Raw genomic sequence first — 21,075 nt, 5'->3', positions numbered from 1 at the left:
AAAAGCTTTCCCATGAACAGGGTGGAACCTTAACATCACGTTTCATTCAGTTCTTTGTAACCAAGTTTCAGAATAATTGATCCTTTTGTTACTGTCTTATAAGGAGCAGTCTTTTTGGAGAAAAAGACCAGCAGTGTGGAACTGTATTCATAAGTCACTGATCTACCTAGGGAACAACTGGAAGAGAGGAGGTCAGGCTTAGACAGAGTATGTGATGTTTATCTCCTGGGTTTTGCTTTCACCTGGTGTACAATGTGCAGGAACATTATTTTTTGATCACTATTTACTTCTGTTCTCTGGTTTTATTTACAAGAGGAAACACAGAATAGCATGGGTACAGGAAGCAAGAGAGAAGGTAATGAGAAGGAGCAAAATAAAGGTCCAAGAAAGATAATATAAAAACTGAATAACTCAAATGATGTTATTGGCAAAAGGGTGCAGATTGTGTATCGCATATTACAGTGACCTGAGTCACCCAGCACTAGCTATTAGAAGGAAGACTTTAAAGGGTCTCTGTGGCAAAAGGATAGTCAAGCCTGGCATGATTTCAAAGCTTGTAGGCTGCATCATTCCTTCAACACAACCACAGTTAGCTCCTGTTTTGTAAAATAGACTGCAAGTACATACTTGCGCTAACGCTTATCAGAAAAGTAAAAGCATTATGGCTGTTCTTTAATACTGAAATCAATAGAGAAAGCTGGGACATCTGGGTTTTCTTTCTGTCTTTGTCCCAAACTCTATATGACATTAACTATGTAATATAAATTACTTCCTATTTAAGATTTCACCATGGTATACTGGAAACAGCTAACCACTCAGGTCCATAAACCTTTTGGAGGTCTTTCAAGTAGAAGTTAAGATTTTGTGGAGCACATTTTAAGCCTCATTTTTAGGATCAAATGCTTTACTCAAATTCCACTACATTATAACGAATCTGGAGAATACATGTTTGTCTATGAGGCACAGAATCAAGGACAGAATTCAAAAATTCATAGATTCATTTTTGCCAGTGAACTTTTTCCTTTTCTCCTTCCTGTATGCAAGGGGAATGGAAATAAAGTTCTTTCAACCTTTGGAAATTTTCCATGTGAAGGACAGTCAAGAATAGCATAGATTAGGGCATACTTAACAGCTTAAACATACTATAGGCTGTATTCTGGGTCTCTCTGCTTTCGTCATTTAAAGCAAAATGTTCTGGTTCCTTTCACTGCAGCTGTCATTTACTGCTGCTCCACCTCTAACAGCCCCATCTTACCCTTTTTATTGCTTTACTTCCTTTGTCATGCTATTAAACTTAATTTAATACTTTTTATTGAGGCAATATTCTGCATCAAGGGAACCCTCTACAGTAGCTTGAGATTACTCTGTTCCTTTTTCCAGATCTATCTTTTACAATGATTTACCTCACTGAGCAAGCAATTTACTTCACACCTCTCTGTTCAGTCCCAGCCAGTTCTTGATCTGCTTTGTTGCTGCCCAGCTGACAAGCAGGTTCCCCTAGACTCAGGGCCTTCTTTTCTTGTTTGCCTTTAAAGCATCATGCACATCTTTGGCAGTGTATCAATAGAAAATGAAACTCCTTCTGACTCAAAGAGGAGCTGCAGCATGCTTTTTCAATTTTTTGTCTGATTTCCATACTGAGATACTTACACTGTGGAGGGGGAAAGGGTGAAGCGTGCATGTTTTTGTGTATAAAATATTTGATATTTGACTGAATGGGAATCTGCAGTGAACAAAGGGGAATCAACTGGAAAGTCTGTGACATGATGAAGCCCAACTGAGGAGCTTCTGTCTCACCTGCTTTCGAAAGGGTTCTGTTGCCTTTCCATCCCCTACAGGGTTCTGACTGCTGAAAATATATCTTGCTTATTTACAAAACAGAAACAGCATTGTGAGTATATTACTAAACAAGAAAGGTCACTATTGTTCACTCTTATTTGCCAGGCTGCTGTGTTTTGGCATGTATTTCACTGTTGGCCAGAGAAGACACCTGAATAAGGAAGATGCTATGCTGTGGTTTTGTTTGATGAAGTGGTACCTTCAGTTTTCCATGTGACATTGACTCAATCCAAATCTTTGTGATGCTGATGTGTTAAGTTGGTGCAAAGTGCTAAATTCTGTGTACTTTGAGGGCCAGTTTTGATCCATGTCTCTTCTCTCTTTGCAGCTCCTGATGGTCCACCTCAGGATGTCCAGCTTGAGCCTATATCTTCTCAAAGCATTAGGGTCACCTGGAAGGTAAATACACACAGCCAAGAATATAGACTCTGACAGTATTTTGGGGCATCCGAAGAGGTTTCATTGATGGCAGTATTATAACCACTGTGGATCAGTTATTTTATGCAGGAGAGACCTTGCAGATACCTTTCCTGACAAGTCTTATATTGGCCATTAAGACTGGTGCATTTATGCAAAGAAAGAACCTTCCATTGGAGAGTAACAGCAGCAAGTGCTTGCCTGTACTGAGGACAATAACATTTTCTTCTTCCTTGTGATTTCAGAGATGTGCTATGTGTTTGGAAAATAAGCACTATAGTATTTCACTGTGGTTTTGGGCAAAATTTCCCCAAACCATCGGAGCCTTAATGAAGGCATGTCTTCATAGTGTGACCAATACAGTGTCTCAGTATAGTCCATAGGAATTGATGAATTGTCATGGACTGTACTCATAGAAAAACTGGTTCCATTCCTTTTTCTAGATTTTGCCAACCACAGAACATTTAAAATACTTTCGATACGATATCAGAGGAACTTAAACCATGTTTTAAATGGCTTTGTGCTATATAGTGCTTGTACATTGTAGAGTACAGAATAAAACTATCTAATTACAGTAATGTAATTTTAATATGAACGGCAATTTCCAAATTGTATTGAGCAATCCTATATTTAAGATTCTGAAATATGTAATATTAAGTGCTGTAGTAGGGTGGTGACATAGTAGCCATTAATTTCAACAGTGATGTTAATTACTCCCGCAAATGTGCATAATGTGTATTTGCCCCATGATTTGGACCATTCAGAAGGTCAGGAGAGTAACAGTAAGGTGTTTCTTCTTAACCATATAAATAACTGTGGGATGTTTTTTAATTTATTTTTTTATTTACACAATAAATAACCAGCATGATCTCCTGTCAGTTTTGAGTTAGTTCCTGAAAAGACAGGTTTATACAGTACATGATCACTGTACAGTCCAGGTGGACATATAACTATTGAGATGTACAAGTGTTACAGAGAGACCTCAGTTGTCAAGAGTTTTTTCCTAATTCAATGGTGTTTTAAAAATGGGGCATTTAAAATTCTGTTTCAAAGAGACATTTCAGTATTAAGCTTCACAAGCAGCAGTCATTATCAGATGTCTTATGCACAGGTCATAAATACAGTGCTGATTCATGGATTTTTGTCCACATCTTAAATTTATATCAGTGTTGGTTTTCATAAAATAGTTTCCAAAAATGAAAAGCATGTGATCACTAGCCACAGGATTACCTGGTGGTTGAAGAGAAACACAACAATGTACTTACAAACCATGGTTTAAATGCAACACAGAGTCAGTGAAACAAAGGAAGTAGCTATTGAAGCAATGCAGAGTGTACAGTGATTCTCAACAGCTGAAATAAATGCTTAATAGTTTGTTTCTTTTTAAAGCACTCAAGAAGTGTGGCTGCCATCAGATTTAGTCAGCTATGACCTCCAAGCTTCTATGCATGAACTTCTTTTTATGGATGTATGGGTAGGGAGATTGAGAGGCTTTGCTTGCTTTTTAAAATTCACTTTGGCGGATATTTTCAACAGCAACAAGAGAAGATAGGCACAATTGGTTCACTGCGGGAGTTCATAGCTGCCATTTGTGATTCTGAAGATTTGTCATTAAATTTTATAGATGCAGATGTGTGCAGGCAACTACAGGACAAACAAAATTTCCACACCTATGTTTCAATAACATTGTCTAAAATATGGTTCAATTTGTACTTCCAGGACATTCCAAGTGCAATTTAGTGTCCTGATCTCTAAGTATTGTCTGGAGAGTAGAAGCATATCAAAGGAACAGCTGGAGTTTTATTCTCAAGATCATGTTTGGAATTTGATTTGTGAATACTTGTCAAGTAATTGTTGGTATCTAATATAACAATATAATCACAGAAATGAGCTATGTATTGAATACAAACTCCATTGCCCTGGCAAGCCTCATGTACTGAGTATAGAGATGGATTTTAACAACTGCAGAGAGCTTAAGGTGTGAGCTGCCTGTGACTTTGGAAATGCCTGCTTGTACCCATGCAGCATATATCCAGATCAGGAAATGTGAGTCCGTGCTCCCAGAAAGCACAGACAACAAAAGGCACCAGTGGCACTTCACCAAAATTCTCATCATTATGATCTTTGTGTTGTCAAGCACTTTGTGTGCTGAGCCTGAAAAGTCTTTGCCTTGACTGTCATTGCTTTATCTGCTGGGAGGTTAGCTCATCTGATGGGTGCTAAGTTTCTCTGTGGTGCTGGACATAGTTGAAACTTAATTGTTTTCTTGAACTCAAATCTCCTTTGCAGACAAAGGTGAGGTCACTGAGATGCTTTCCTGAAAGGCTTGTGCTTGTGTTGTCCTACCTTTACTAGAATGACAATTTGTAACAGCTGATTAAGAAGTGCCCCTAATGAAGAAGTCTCAAGCCAGGAGTGAAGCATTTAATTCCCTTGAACTATTGCAGTTCTATCCTGGCCAGATAAGTTTTAGTCCATTACTCAAAAAGGTACTTTAAGATGGTCCCACAGCCAAACTGTATTCTGGTCCCATGATGAGTCTTCACTTTTGGGGAAGTGCCTCTGATGCACTGCAGTGCAGATGGCACTTATTGCATTGTGCAATGCAAAATACTTGAGAATAAAGAAGTACTCATGAGATCAATTCTCCATTGTCATGGAGGCAACAAAAGGAAGAAAATAAACTCAGTATTAACCTGATAATTTTTATTTTGGAGGCATGTGGAGCTTTTGCCATGAAAATCCATGATGACATTGTACAAAAGAGACTGCTGAGTACCACAGTTTTATTTAAAGTTGACAAACCTCATTTAAATACAGATAGTGTCAATAACAGCAAAAGGAGCAGAGGATAACATATCAATTATCTTTTACTTCATATTAAGTTCTATTTCTGTGGCTTGCTACAGTCATTAATCTTCTTTAAAGTTTCTCTTAGCCCAGTTTTAAAAAATCCTAGTTAAATAAAGTTTTATAGGTCTGTGATCTATTTAATCCCATTCTTATGTGTTCACATAGAGCATTGGGTTTCAGATTGAATTTTTAAATAATACTCAGCACTTTGGATAGTTTAAAATGGTGTAAAGAGAATGGGAATTAAATGGAAATTCTCATTTAGAAAAGAGCATGAAAGCATTCATTATTTTTTCTTGTAGTACTTTACAAGGAAAATGGACCCATTAAATTTAGGCTTGGGAAATATTCCTTCTCTTCTTTATGCATATACACATGCACACAATTATAAAATGTCGTACTTTAAAAAAAGCCATTGATAGCCTATTTTACAAATATTGGATTTTATGAGATAAGCAGTAAGATAATGAACTATAATTTACTTTTTTCATAATATTCTGTGACTACTGACAAGGTTAACAATATTTCTCCCTACAAACACTTTGTCATGGGCAAATGCTTCTTCACTGAATTTTCTACCAAAAATATTTCTATACACAAAAAGGTATATATATCATATATGATTTATTTATGCAAAAAGTAAATCCAAAATGACACATTTAGATAGTACTAACAAGGAACATTGGAAGTTTTGTAGAGTAGAACATATCAATGCTTTGTTCTGAAGTGATTATGAGCTTGGTTTATACTGTCTGATGTTTCAAAGTAAAATAAAAGAAAAAAAAAAAGTCAATATTTTATTTAAAGAAAAAATTACCTCGGCTTACAGTTATTATAATGATGTTTCATGAAATTGCAAAATTTACCATTTCATTCCAATTCAAAATGAGAAAGTATATGATTGCAGAATTCCCAGTGTAGAGACTGTTCTGGCTATAGTCCTGCTCTGGAACATTTCAATCCATAATAAATGTATGATTCAGTTTTATCATTATGTTCCATCTGTTTTACAGTATATGTTTGTTCCAATATATGTGCTAAATGCTTCTGTGATCTATTATGTACAAGGTCACTTTTTCTTGGTATACATGTGCATGCTTTAATGTATGTACATACAGCATCTTAATGTGTGCTGTATGTTGCAGAAGGCCATGTATGCCATTCACAAAACAATAAATTCACTATATTAATATTATGTGGTGTGTATGTGTTTTAGGCATGTTGCTTGTAGTTTCAGTGTGTGATGTGTGTTTGGCAACAACTTTTCTTCAAAAGCCACCTTTGGTAACTCGTGGGAATGTTCCAGTTGCAGCCTGTAGGAGATGCTTTAGATCTTGAGATGTGCAACAGTTCACATGCTAATGTTTGAGACAAGAAATCTCCATGCAGACTGTTAAGTGATTGCCAAGCTGTGACAGAAGCCAACATTGACAGAGAGAAGTGATGCCCTGGCACGATTAAACTGGTGCCTCCACACTGACACACATTTAGAAAAGAGACAGTGACCTGCGATGTTGCCTAAAAGCAGTCCTCACTGTAATAACACTTGAGTTGACTGTCACTTTGTCAAACTGTTTGTCCTTTAGTCAATTTAAAATGTTTATATTATGTTAGTCCAATATTTTTCCCCTTCTCATCAACACTGACAATATTCATATAAATATGAGGTATGCAAAACATTATGGCTAGTAACAGAATTTCAAATCCTTCAACTAATGAAACAATTCAGCAATGGAATATTTAATTATTCAAATGTGCTAAAGTTGTTTTTTTCCCAGATTGAATGAAACAGCTTTATCTTATGAAGATGTTTGAACCTCAAACAAACAAACAAAAAAATCTGACCTTAGTTTTCATGCCATAGTCCAGCTTAAAAACACACCTTTTGCAATAATGTAAAGATCATGAAGCCATGGAGTTCTTCAGAATAGGTAACACATTTGCAAACAAAGTGTTTTGATAATAAAAGATCTACATGTTTCTAAAGACATTGTGGGGGGTGGGAGGGGTGTTTAATCGACAAAACATAGAAATTATCAAACAGGAAACAGTTAAACTCTTAGATTCCAAAAACAGAGTTCTAATTCCTGCAGTGACTTTACAAGGTGCTCACGATCTGAATCTCCTAATTCAGTCATCTAGCTCTGAAGCTAGAGCACCATGCTTGCAGAGAGCTTATTGGTGCCAGAGTAACTGCAATAGCACAGTGGAAACTGTATCATTGCTTCAAGTTTTGTTTCTGTTTCTGAAGGCAGGAGGGAGAAAAAAAAAAGGAGATAATTGTATCAGACATATACATCCAGTGATACATTTGAAATACAGAGAATGTGCTGTTTTTTGCAGAGCAGTGATTTGTTGGTAGTGGATGAAAGGCAAATCCCGTTCTGGTTTTATTAGTTCCAGTGAGACTTTAGTCCAGGGAACTACAAAATTGCTGAAACAGACGGGTTTTGTGGCAAAGAATGTTCTTCTTGAGAAAGTGTTCCTCAGTAGATTTGATGAGATATAGTAACGACAGAAATTGTTGCCCCTCCTAGTTTAAGTCATTGCTTATAAACTGCATCACAAAGACCTTTATATGGGTCAGTGGAATAGGTGAGTTGTGGGTATCTGGTGGGAATTTGAAAGAGGTTTGAAGGATTTGAAAGAGCTTTTTGTCCATGAGTTATAAACTGTGCCTCAAATTTTTATACTAATTATACGTCGTATGTGTAGAAAATCAGACAGGAACATTATCACATATTGAAATTAGTCCAGTATTATTTGAATGGAATTGTTTACAATCCTTGTTTTACTCTAGGCTACATTTTATATTGCAGAGTGCAGAAATTTTTTCCACTACTCAGATACAGGGAACCTTGCACCAAGACTGAGAAATATGGTACATAATAATTATGGCCAGCCATTTTGTACTGTCTATATTCTTGAATGCCAGATATTGTACACCTTGTTCTTGCAGCTAGTCAGTATGCAAATCCCTGCTTTCCAATTCATTATTGCCTTCAGCACTCATTATCTAATCATCTTTCCACACTACACACTGAATGAACAGAAGCATATTTCAAAGCACAGCATAAAATTTTCCTAATGCATCTAGCTGAATAAACTTAAGTGACTGACTTCAACAGATCAATAAATGCCTTACTAAAGATTTAGCAAGTGAATGGTAGGGGCTTCTGGCAAAAAACATGATTAGTAGTGAATGGTAGGCCTATAATGCAAATATACCCTTATCAACTCAACTTTGATTGATTAACCTGATAAGACAACAAAACATTATAACTTCAAATTATAACTCAAGAATGTCTCCTTATCAGATTTTTCTGTGTATGTGCCATTTAAAGGTCTTTCTTTTACATAGGAATGCACAAACTAGTACAAAATGCACCTGAAATGTATATATCATGGTAAAAAGTTACTGCTTCATGTACTGGGAGTATTTTCTAATCGTTGCCTAGAAATAGACTTGCATTCAGTAAGAAAAAAACTTAAGTGGAACAAATTGATTTTTGAGACATACTTATGTAATCTTTCATATTCTGTTTAGGCTCCAAAGAAGCACTTGCAAAATGGAATTATTCGTGGATACCAGATAGGTTATCGGGAGTACAGTGCAGGGGGCAATTTCCAGTTCAACATCATCAGTATTGATACCACTGGGGACAGTGAAGTTTATACACTGAATAACCTGAAAAAATTCACCCAGTATGGCATGGTAGTCCAGGCTTGCAACCGGGCTGGAATAGGACCTTCTTCTCAGGAAATCATCACCACTACTCTTGAGGATGGTAGGTCCTTGGCAAACAGCTATCATGGGACATAGAATTATTTCTTTTTACCTTGTTACATTTATTGCTTGATTAGTAATAATTATAGTGGGGATAATAGAAGATCAGACTTAACAGGTGTTAGATATATAGACAGCTGGATGGGAAGAGACTGGCCAATAAGCATGTACTAATTTCATTGGAAGACATCAAGAATCATCCAGGTAAATAACTATAACTCTATTAATGTGATCTGTCCTGCTGTGAATGATATTAAGACCATAGCTTTCATTAAGAAGCCTATTGCTTTGGTGTTTACACATTTTCAAATTTTGTGATCTTATCAGAGCTTCATAATGATCTCATCACAGCTTTGAGAAACTAAGAAGTAAAACTCTAAAGGGTGAAGTGATAATCTTAATTTTGTTGACTTTCTTTTGTTTTCAGATGTATCTGCTGTGAAACCTGGAACTCTTGTACTGCACCATCTCTTATCTTGTCAGCCTAAAGAGATATATGTTTTTTTAACGATATCTAAACTAATGGGAAAAAAATCATTGTTATTTCAGACAAAATTCAAACTGTCTAATCCAAGGAACAATTTAGATTTTTGGTTTTTTTTCAAACTCCTTAAAAAGCACTTCTCAAACAGTGAGAGGGAGTCCTCTAGTGGAAAAAGAGAATGATTCCACTTTCTAAAAGAAGCCAAATATTTTAGCAGAATATAAAAGCAAATAATAATGCTAAATGATTGTGTTGGTCAGATTTTCAACTACCATAAATTGGCATCAGTGTACTGAAGTCAGTGCCAGCTAGGAATCTGACTTTTTAAACTGAGGAAACGGAGCAGCACAAATCTAAAATTCTCAAGAGCTACAGATTCTGAGGCATACACTTTATGAAAGGCTGGTGGTTTTCATTCACTTTAAGTGTTTTTAGGCCTAGAGAAATCACTACAAGACAGAAAGCAATATACTCATACATGCATATATTTTCTATTATGATAAATATATTTTTTTTCTTCAGATGTAAGCATGCTTACTTTTCCTGGCAACATTTTGTTGGTCATTACTCAATTTTGGGGTCCCTCTCAGAATGGAAGACATCATGAGCTTTAAAAGCAATGGCAAAAACTAATACTGCTGTATTGCTTTGACACTAAATGGCCAACAAAAATGCCTTAGAATTGGCCAGTTTTTTCCAGTTTTTCAAAATGTCAGTGAAAATATTTTATGAACATGTTTGCCCTTATTTTAGAGACACATAAGAATTGTCCAGAAAGATGCCAATTTGGCTGCAGATTAAAAAAAAATATATGTATTTAAATTGCTTACAGAATATTATGCATATTTCAGCACTAATATACATTTCTTTTTCAAAAGAAGTAACAAAAAAACCTATTAAAAGACTAGTCAGTAAGTGGGGAAACAGTACATCAAAAGTCGTTCCAGGGAATCAGCTGCACTTGCAGAAACATGTGGACTGTAGCAGAATAAAGGTTTTGCATTGTGAACAGTGTGTAACTGCTATTTAAATAATGGGTGGTAGGATAGCAAGGAAAATTGAAAGTGTAGCTGAAGGGTAAATATTGAATTGTATTGACTTAAAAATGGTGAATATGTTATTGCAGTGCCCAGTTGCCCTCCAGGGAACGTGCAAGCCACTGCCACATCACCAGAAACCATCTCTATTTCTTGGTCAACATTGGCAAAAGAAACCCTGAATGGGATTCTGCAAGGATTCAGGGTTATTTACTGGGCCAATCTCTTGGACGGAGGTGAGAGAAATCAAGCTGTTGCCAAGTAACAACCTATACGTGTCCTTTATACCATTTACTCCCTTCTGTGAAGACACTATACTTCCTTTTGTCTCTGGTTTAGAGAAAGCTTCACCTATCTGTGAAGGAAGCCATTTTCTGTAGAGCTTTAAGGCCTTGAAAAGCTGCCTGTAGGGGGCCTCAGGGAAGGCTTCCATCGTGGGTTTGCAGCACTCCATAGACCCACCATAGTACCTAGAATGACCTGAAATGACATCTTAATTACCAGGTCCAGCAGGTTTCTGTTATGAAGAATGCTGATACGAACCTAGAGCATACCTGCCCAGTCCTGTATTTTAATTTAGTTTGGTTGGTTATCTGTTTGCTTAGCTAATTGCCTACTTGAGAGGTGATTGTCTATTTTTTTTGACAGGATGCATATAATCTCCATAGCTGAGGGTAAAAGAAGGAAGCATTTTAGGAAAATGCTTGTTATTTTCATGCCAGAATCTTCTGTTGCACTTATGTTTTGTGCTCTTAGCATAATTCCTAGGAAAACAGACTCCTGAGCAGAGAATGAGTGAAATAATCAAAGGAGAAATGAGATATCTTACTAATCTGCTGTTTATCACAATGCTAATTCCTTTCTCGTAAGTTTAATATTAGTAGGTTTGAGATGCACATGCCTTTATTCCTATTTGCCCTGACAAATTTTCACAGGTCTAGGGCAATGAGCTGTTTCCTTCCTTTATTTTCATCCATCAGAATCATAGTTCACTTTCATATGCAATTGCCTTGCAAATCCTGGCCTCTGTTTGCGTGGCAAGGGGAACCGGGAGTGGAATGTAACCAAGAGGCCCATTGTAACTGCTGGTAATGTTAGATCCAAAAATATTTGGAAATAAACCAATAATTCCTTTGTACATTTAAAAATGAAGATGAAAAATATATGAGAAGCATACACAGAAAAACAGACATGCCGGACATAAAAGTAAATGTTTTCAGTGATACTTGTAGTCTTTGAATCAAAGCCTAAGTAAATATTATCAATGTATGTTTAAGCTCTTATGTGATATCCTTCAACATGATGAAAAAGATGATATTCATGGAGTGCTTAAAACTGGATTTTCTTCATTTGTTCAGATTTATTTTCTGCCCTAAATATTTTTAAAGCTTTTTTTGCCATATGGATCATGCTTCTTAGCTTGCTGCAAAAAAGATTCATATGAAGTGCATCATCTTTTTGCAAGTAAATCTGGTTTTACTGTGTTTAAGTCTATTGTTAGCTGATATTACTGCCTTCAAGTGCTTTGCAGCAACACTTGCTACATATTTAAAATAAAGGGGCTTTTTTTTTTTTCCTTATGAGAAATGGTCTTTCTCAAAACCAGAAAATCTTTATGAAGATAACAGACTTTCTCGTTTTTGCTTTAGGGAATGTTTTGCAATAATCTTTTCTTCTTATCTATTCTTTATGAAAAATCTTATTACTTGTAGAAATTTTTGATTAGTTTTCCTGTATTTAAAAAAAAATGCAAAAAAAAATTCTGAAAATGAAAACTGAGTCTGCTTTGTATGGTAAGAAGACAAAACACAAATGAATTTATTTTAATTTGTTATAATTCATTGTTATTTTGTAATAATGAAGCATTACTTCTCTGGTACAGTCTTTAATCCTCAAGATTTCCACAGCAGTTATCAATAGCTGGGAGAAGGCTGAACTTGGCAATAACTCAGTATCTCTTTTATTCTGTAGAGCTAGGAGAGATAAAGAATGTCACTACTACACAGCCATCACTAGAACTTGATGGCCTGGAAAAATACACCAACTACAGCATTCAGGTGTTGGCTTTTACACGAGCTGGAGATGGAGTGAGAAGTGAACAAATTTTCACCCGCACTAAAGAAGATGGTAAGATGTTAAAACATTTTCCATTCCTATGCTCATGAAATGTTTGTATGTCTCAGGCTTTCAAAACAGTGCAAATATTGTACACAGACATGCAGAGGGAGATTTCTATCTGGAGGTCTTGATTTAGGAACACATGGAGAGGAGTATGTGCCCACAGCTTTGAAAACAGTCTGTTTCAAAGACTCCAGTTCAGGTGAGCCAGAAGTTTGTAGATAACTCTAATGATCTGAGCAAGTCTGTCTTTATTTTTTTTTTTTCAAATACTTCAAGATTTTATTTGAGAATTTTGATAGGGTTTGAGTTAATTCTTTTGAAGTAATTGAAAATGGGGAAAAGAGGAGAGACTATCCTGGGATGATCTTATATAACTTATGGATTTCTAAGAAGATTTTTTTTTCCCGTATATTAAAGAAAAAAAAAAATCCTCCAATCACCTCTTTCCTCAGAAGCAAAATGAAGATCAAAAATCTTCTGCCTTTGTTCATAGACAAAATTTAAGTCCTAATGCTGAAAGTTTAAGAAAATTTTAATCACACACTAGAGAATTCATAATGACTTTCTTGTAACTTTAACTATGGGAATCACTTCAGGTTGCCTCAGTAGGATGCCACATACTGATCTGTTTCTCAAGGACTAGAATTTCTGATTCAGGGAGAGTTTTGTCCCTAGCCTGTTAAATGCCCTGAAAAGCCCATGAGATGCACAAATGCATCTTTAGGTCCCTAAAATTTGAAAATCTAAATCAAGAATGTTTTGGCAGAAATAAAAATGCACACAGTCCTAGCAATGAAGTTACTTGAATAATGTTTGATTAGTAAATTCTCCTGTGACTTATGCAATGCTTTTTAAAGGGAATTTGGCAATGGATCTTTCTTTATTACTTATCTTACTTATAGTTTACTGGTCATTCATGAACATATGAATATATTTGTCATTTTTTTTAATTTTTAATGAGATTTACAAAAGTGCCAAGAGAGTAAGTTCAATAGATTAATTGACTTGATGAACATTTGGTGCGTTTTGCCAATAAAAAAAATGACTTGATAAATGTTATTAATTTTTCCCAAGAAAAAATTAAGTCACTAGTTCTAAAATTTACATACATTGTTAGGTCAGCTGGCCACAACTGCAGTTATATCCAGGGCATGAATTATAAATGAAAATTGGACTTCTAAAATTTTATTTTACATTGTCAAAAGAGGTATTTGTTCCTCATTTTGTTCTCATGTGCTTAATACCTTCCATTACTTTGATCAAAGCTGAATTTACAACATAAAAAGTAAGTGAATGTCTTATAGCTGAGAAATGTGAGGAAATTTAGGCATATAGCGATGTTGGTTTAATGTAGGTCTACTTCCTGGTCTTCCTAGATGTAGGTATCACTGAGATCCTGCATCAGCTTGCAAATAATGGCTTTATTTAAAACTGTCTCAAGGTACCACACCAAATCTGAAACTGTCAAGAACAATGTGCTCAGCTATAGACTTGTGTGTCTTAAACATGGAATGTTAGGTCATTCTGATCCCACCCTAAAGTCCTTTAACAACTACTTTGGAGCACCTAGGTCCTGAGTCAGATGCTCTTGAGATACCCAGTCCTTAGAGATGAAAAAATAAGGGAACTGTAAGATCTGCTGCTGCATTTTCAAGTTACGTTTTGTCAAGCAGATCCCAGCATGGCAACATTTCCTTGAATACTCTCTGAACACAAATGTTCTCACCCTAGAGCCTTGGGACTTGGACTTAAGCCAGTAGCAGGCAGGAGGTTTATCCCACGCTGCTCCAGGAGCTCAAGGAAAAGCTGGTCTCAGGGTGATAGAGTTCATGTCAGAGCACCCCTGAGGACAGCAAGAATGTGTCTTTGAGCAGCATTTTAGCCTGCTGCCTTATGTGTCAAATTAGCCAGCCAGTCCAGTGTTGAGGGACAACAAGGATCATTCTGGAAGAAATTCCTGAAAAGCAGCCTGCAGAGACAACCATGAAGTGCTCTTCATGATGCATATACTGGAGAAGTCAGAACGGCTGTTTGGGAATGCCGTGCACTGGTTTCTGTTGAGCTAGGAATTTGATGGGACCTGCAGGCTACCAAAACTTGCCTGGCTGGGTGCAGACAACATCTTGTTTGTGTGTGAGGTTCCATCAGCTTTTGGATTTGATCAGAAGTAGTGCCAATGGTACATCTGTCTCTCATTTGGGACAACAAAAATGTGATGTACTTGCTCCTGAAAGGCTGCTGACACCTCACCTCTGCTCTAAAGAAGATGAGATACATCTTGAACACTGCTGATATTTACTAACCGTTCCTCCCAAATTTATGGTGATGAGGACTCCATAGCCTCCCTAAATATTCTATACCAGTTAAGAATCCACCATAATGCAATCCACCATAATGCAATGTTGCAAAATTATTTGGGTACTTCTCTCGATCCTGCTGACCAGGGAGAGCAACAGATAACTTGCTGCTCAATAACAGTATTTCCTATCTGAAGGGTTACTGTGTCCATTGCTCGCTCCCCCAACACATATAGCCATTCATCTCCTACAATCTGTCTCCAGTTTGCAACAGTTCTGAAACACTGGAAGCCCAAAATATGTTTTTTTCTTTCCCACCCACGCACCTCTTTCTAGTTTGCTTTTTCCTAATTCTTTGCATCTCTTTTCCACTCTCCCTTTCTGAGATCAGACAGGCCCTGAGATCTGGGAAGCACACAGACTCTGACCATATTTGGCTGCTGTGCAAAGGCTCATCTCCCATCTTTAATCCTCCTGACAGTTCAGCGATAATTCACCCTGAGGCAGAGTGACTAACCTTTACAGATGTCTTCTGGTGCCTTGCAGTGGTTCCACTCATTAAATCTTTTGTCCAGAAAACTAAACTGATAGGTGTTTCCAGAAAATACATTTATTTCATGTTTTGTTTCAGCTTCACAACATTTTATTAAAAGTAGCAAAGGTTTAGAGTGGAATACATGAAGGGTTGTAGATAAACATAAGCCAAAACCAAAGTCCTGCATTTAAATATTCTTAAGACTCTGGATATTAAATGGCACAAGAGCCTTCACATTGCCATACAATATGTATCTAACAGGTGCCTCATTCCTCAGAAAGAATGGACACTTCAGTAATTTTCTAAGGAAAAGAGGCTCCTGTAGAGGATTATTCAGTAAGATTAATTTCAATGTACCTAAAAGATCCTGCCCTAAAGTTAGTTTGAACACACTCTCAGCATGTGTAATACAAATAATTGCGATCTCTACAGAGCTTAGATCTAGAAATGTTATATGTCTTCTCCCAGACCTTCTATGGTTAATATTATGACACAAGATATGATATTCCACTTTCCTCTAATAAAATCAGTAAATCTGAGATATTTTAAAGTGGCTGCCAAAACTTCGCCATCAGTATTATTATGAGGCCACATCACACTGCTAAGTCCTTCTTCTATTTTCATGTCTTTTACTTTTGGGGAAACTTTTCTTTATAAAATCAGTGGTGCAGTGTGTTCCATTTCTGCTGTTGAAAGGCAGATTGCTGTCTCCTGTGACTTCTCTGTTGGTGTTCGGCTTACAAGACATCAGGCCAAACTTTCTTTAGCAGGCCTGAAATCTCTAATGTGGCAAAATAAGACTAATGGAAAGAGTAAAGCAGTCAGCCTGTATGAAAAGAGTTGCAGCTTCAGTTTCTTGTAATGTTTGATACTGATTTTAGACACCAGAGGTCAGGCAGTGCTGCTGATCAGCTTAGGAAATGGGAACAGCTCTTGCAAAAAATGGGAAATGAGCTTTCCTTTCCTTTCAATGTCGTCATATTTATGGATTTTGTCCAGCTTTCCTCTCCCCCTCCCTCCCCCCGCCCCGCCCATTAGCCTACAGGAAAAAACAAAACAAAAGAAACTGCTCTTCTTGAAATTCCTGCTTGCATAAAAATAAGCCAAGCATAAATGCTCAATTTTTAAGAATTCATTGCGGTTTTGTTCCCCACCTTTTCCACTTTACAGTTTCTAATACACCGATTGTCCTCTTCACCTTTTACGAAATCATTAAAAATTAAAGTAGTTCTTCAAATTCTTGCTGTGTTCAAAGTACAGTTTCGAAAGCTATTCCACAGTGTAGCGATAGGGGGTTGACAAATTCCCCCTCTGTGTCTGCACTGCAAAAGCAATACTAGACAACTGCAGTTGCAACAATGAATTTGCTCCTCTTACATGCCTGACACATGACCCAGCACTTTGGGCAGCACCAGCTCCTCTGACCTTGGGCAGAACTGACCAGCAGAGGACACAGTCCCCAGAGACCCCTCCCAAGGAAGAGCCTCTTGCAATTGGGGATTTGGCCTGGCCTGGCTGCTTTTTCCTGAGTGTTTGGCGGAGGTTGCTTCTGAGGTTTCTGTGATGCAGGAGGATGCAAGTTTCTCTCTCGTATCAGTTTCTTTTGAGAAAATTCATTCTTATGCATGAAAGGCTGTTTGTATATCTCAGAAGACTCTGCTCAGTGCAGTAGTGCTGTCCTTATAGCTCTCCTCTGCCAGAGAGGTTGGTGTCCAAAGTAAGGGACTAGCTGCAGGGGGGAAGGAGGAATAACATTAAACCGCTATGCCAGCCTCATTTTAAGACCCCACCTCAATCCAGAGAGGTTTTCCTCCTCTCCTTTCTCTCTCTGGAAACAAAGGTACCTGGCAGTTGGTGTGAGAGAAATAGATGTACAGATACCATCTGACAAATATTTACTTACTTTTTTTTTTTTCCTAATGAATAAGCATAAATCCAATCAAGTGCACGTTCGGTAGTCTTTGGAGCAGAGCTGTGCTTGAGCTTCTTCAGCTGGTGATGATGGTTATGCAGTTCATCACCTTGATGCTACAATGGAAAATTGCCTTTTATGACCCCTTAATGCATTTTTTTTCTGTTGTCAGAGGTGTCGAATTTTATCTTTTCGACTGACAAAAAAAAAAAAAAAAAAAGAAAAGGTACAGAATAATTAATGTTCCCCTTGTGAAACTGGCAGGATTTAGTAGAAATGGTGTGACTAATATGAGGCCAGTTCTGTGTGAATGAGGGGTGGACAGCACAAATGAATGTATTTTGGCTAGCATAGGTCTACATTATAGGTGAGATATCTACGTGAACCAAGGCACTACTGGGAGCAGTCAGGAGTTCCTTTTGTTTTGTTTTGTTTTTCTCATTAGTGTGACAGCCAATAAGACAGTGCAGAATAGTGCAAAATTGAAAACCTGTTACAGAGCAGAGCTCAGTTTTCTGATATATTCTTGATATTGTTCTTAAATGAACCACACTCTATGCATTTACCTCCCTGCTGCTCAGAACTGTGAAGAAAAATAGCGATAATCTCTCTGCTTATGAAAAGGGGAATGAGAAAGTTCCTGGAGCTCCTCCTCATTATCCAGCATATCTAAATGCTGTTTCCCAGACTAACCGTATCAGTATAATTGCCTTCTCTGAGTTAGTATCTCACTTGCGGTGTCATGAATACAAAGTGTTCTCCTCCACATGAAAGCAGCATGCTGTTTCCATGTCTTTCAAAGCCTTGCTAGCTAGAGAATGAGGCCATCTTTGCTCTTAAATTTGCTAATTATACTCCCTGGAAGGTTGCAAAGTTGTCTAGAAGCCGACTTTGGCTTCCCTGTGCTCAGTCCTGGTTGTCCTCTGGCTTCTTAGTATTATTTTACCCCTGGTGAGAGTGGGAAAAAAGAAACTATGGCATTGCACACATTTATTTTGTCTTTTCTCGGATCTGCGGGAATCAGTGTCCTAAATAAAGTACCATGGAGAATTCCATAAGACAGCCCAGGTCTCCTGATACTGCTGTTCCACAACGACCGAAGCTAGCAAGGCTATGGGATGCAATTACAATGAGAGAAAATACCTTAAGTTAGCATAGCAAGGCTGGAGTCTTTCCTCTCCATGATAAGGCAGGCACCGCATTGCCCCACCACAACTTCTTCAGACACTCAAGAAACCCATGTTTAATAACAAATGTTTCAGTTAATGCTGAGCTAACTCATAATAATCTTGTTTAGATCCAAGGGATGAGTCTGAACAATGACTTTACTCTCTGGACAGGGGACAGTAGTGGTTTGTAAGGCATCAGATGACATTCTGCAGAATTCTTGCTAAGGAAAAGTAAACAATTCCCCACACACTGTCATTTCCACATGCACAACCCAGCGAACAAAGACAATGCAGCAAAAAGAGGACTTGTAATGAATATTCGGTGTAATTCTGACATCACTGCAAAACCTGTTGCCTAATTCTAATTCTTGTGGCAGAGTGGTCCTTGGATTAGAAAACCTTCAGAAATTTGACTATAGAACTTCCCAACTTTCTTTCTAGCTCCTCTTTCTACTGGTCTGTGTACCAGACAGAAATACAACAGGCTAACGACAAATAATGTTTTCCACATGTGTCCATATGGAAAATGCTAGATGAATTCTGAATTAATCATTCAATGATTGACAGGCATGACCAATTACCATCGAAATATGTCCCTATAGATCACACCTTAATTTAACAATAAATTACTTTAACCTCATACATCTATTTGCAGTGATTTCCAGGAAACATTACTAACCATAAAGGAATCCTCCAGTGAGTTAAGTAATTACCCTGGAGAGCTAGCTTCACTCTTCAGCAGTGGGAACAAATGGCATTTCTAATGAGCCAGGTACAAATAACAAGTTGAATGCTGTCAAGCATCAGTATTTACCCCCCATTGGATAGAATTGCTAACTGAATTAACATCTTTGCAGCAAGGGGCTGGGTTTGCATGCAATTATAATTACGACATTCGCATTTGATGCCTTATTAGCTTTCTCAATACACTATACATAGAAAATGCAAATTCAGAAATCTTGCACTGAATACTGCCTATCTGTCAGTTTTCTTATATCTTCCAGAAGTACCTGTACAAATATAAAATTGAAGTTCTCCTTATACGGTTTTTCCAACCTGAAGTAGCTAGCCACAAAGCTAAGGAAATTTAGACTCCAGGTTTTTTGGCTTATCTTTATAGGCGAAGTTTTGTACCAGCATAATATCTACTTGTTTAAATGCAGTGCAACTAAGATTAGTGATACATCTCTAAAGATCAGCTTGCTGGACAAGGGGTTTTCCCTCTGTGTTATGCAATAACTCCTGTGGAAGTTAAGAAAGCTGATCAAGCACTGGAACTGTCATTCTACTGGAAATTCTAACATTTGGTTGTTTTACTTGAAAACAGGCAAAAAAAATCATCATTAACCAGAAGTTCTGCAGAGAAAAGAATCCATCAAAATGTTTCATTTTGTCTTTAATACTACATGTAGTGATTTCCAGTACAATTTATCTATTTCAATAATTTACCATTAATATTCTCCATGTGCAGTATTGCAAATATATTCAAAATTATTTATTTTTATGGTTTTAAAAAATTTTTAAATATTTTCCTTTTAACAGTGCTTTGTTTTTTGTTTTGTTTTGTTTTGTTTTTTCCAGGAAGCTTTAAAACAATTTATTCTAATGTTAAATGTAGCCATTTCTATTTCATTTAAGGATAAGCTTATGTGTAGTGTGTTATTCTAGAAAGTGTGAAGTTTTCCGCATTAGTATAAGAGCACTTCCAAAGTTGGAGAACATTGGACAGTGTAAGGTGTGTTTGGAAAATAACACATGCTCATGAAGTTAAAGCAAGCATGCAAAAAATATTGTTAAGATTATGTCCAAGATTTTAACATTTCCTGGCTGAAGTTTTTTCCATGTGGTTTTAGAAAGGAGGTTTGGTTTTGGTGGAGGGTTTTTTTCGTCTTTGTTCATTTGTTTGTTCATTTGTTTTTCTCTGTGACCGTTTTCAGTGTTTTATATAGATAGCTGCTGTAATTCGAGAGATAGATATATTTTTACAGACCGCAGTGCCAGATAGAGGTCTGAGCTGTTGAGGGCAAGGCTGGGGATAAGGACACTGTCTACTCACACATCACACCACCATCTAGACCTGGGTCACATCACTACAGCTCATTTGCTCTCCATTAAATTCACAGCTCTACTGTGTATGTCCATTAAACTGTTCACATGTGTGTTATTTACACAGTGAACAATAATTTGTCATTAGCTATGTGTTTAAAATTGGCAATTTATAACAATACGTTTTTTGGCAATTTCACTGGCATGGGCAGCATGGAGGCTACTTCTTAACACAAGGTGTCCGTCTCTGTCCACAGAGACCTGGTCACCAAAGCGACATGCTCTCCTTTTCTTTTTTATTCATCCGTTACACTAGGATGACCCAGTGCCTGCTTTGAACTGCTCTAACACATCTTGGGTTTCCAGTTCCAGGTCCCCCCGCTGGTGTTAAAGCAGCTGCGGCTTCAGCCTCCACTGTCTTCGTCTCCTGGCTCCCTCCCCTCAAGCTGAACGGCATCATTCGGAAATACACTGTCTTCTGCTCACACCCCTACCCCACAGTAAGTCCCACAGGGCAATCACAGATGGGCAGCACTGGCTTTTGGGGCTGAAACAGTGTGTTTGCAGAAGTCAGCGCT

The 21,075-nt window shown here is 37.3% G+C and overlaps 1 protein-coding gene across 5 annotated transcripts in view; it reads left to right on the top strand.

The window, feature by feature from the left end:
- The window catches only part of DSCAM (DS cell adhesion molecule), a 491,184-nt gene that overhangs the window by 392,768 nt on the left and 77,341 nt on the right, over positions 1-21,075 (top strand). For all 5 annotated transcript variants that reach the window (XM_065068401.1, XM_065068387.1, XM_065068394.1 and 2 more), the window contains 5 exons: positions 2,168-2,238; positions 8,657-8,897; positions 10,507-10,653; positions 12,389-12,544; positions 20,864-20,997. In XM_065068401.1, coding sequence (XP_064924473.1) covers positions 2,168-2,238; positions 8,657-8,897; positions 10,507-10,653; positions 12,389-12,544; positions 20,864-20,997 — 749 coding nt within the window. The remainder of the gene's footprint in view (positions 1-2,167; positions 2,239-8,656; positions 8,898-10,506; positions 10,654-12,388; positions 12,545-20,863; positions 20,998-21,075) is intronic.

The sequence above is a fragment of the Columba livia genome, chromosome 1 (assembly GCF_036013475.1).
Source record: "Columba livia isolate bColLiv1 breed racing homer chromosome 1, bColLiv1.pat.W.v2, whole genome shotgun sequence".
NCBI classification, from domain to species: Eukaryota; Metazoa; Chordata; class Aves; order Columbiformes; family Columbidae; genus Columba; species Columba livia.
Note: the sequence above shows the minus strand (reverse complement) of the source record. Positions and strands in the feature narration are given on the sequence as shown.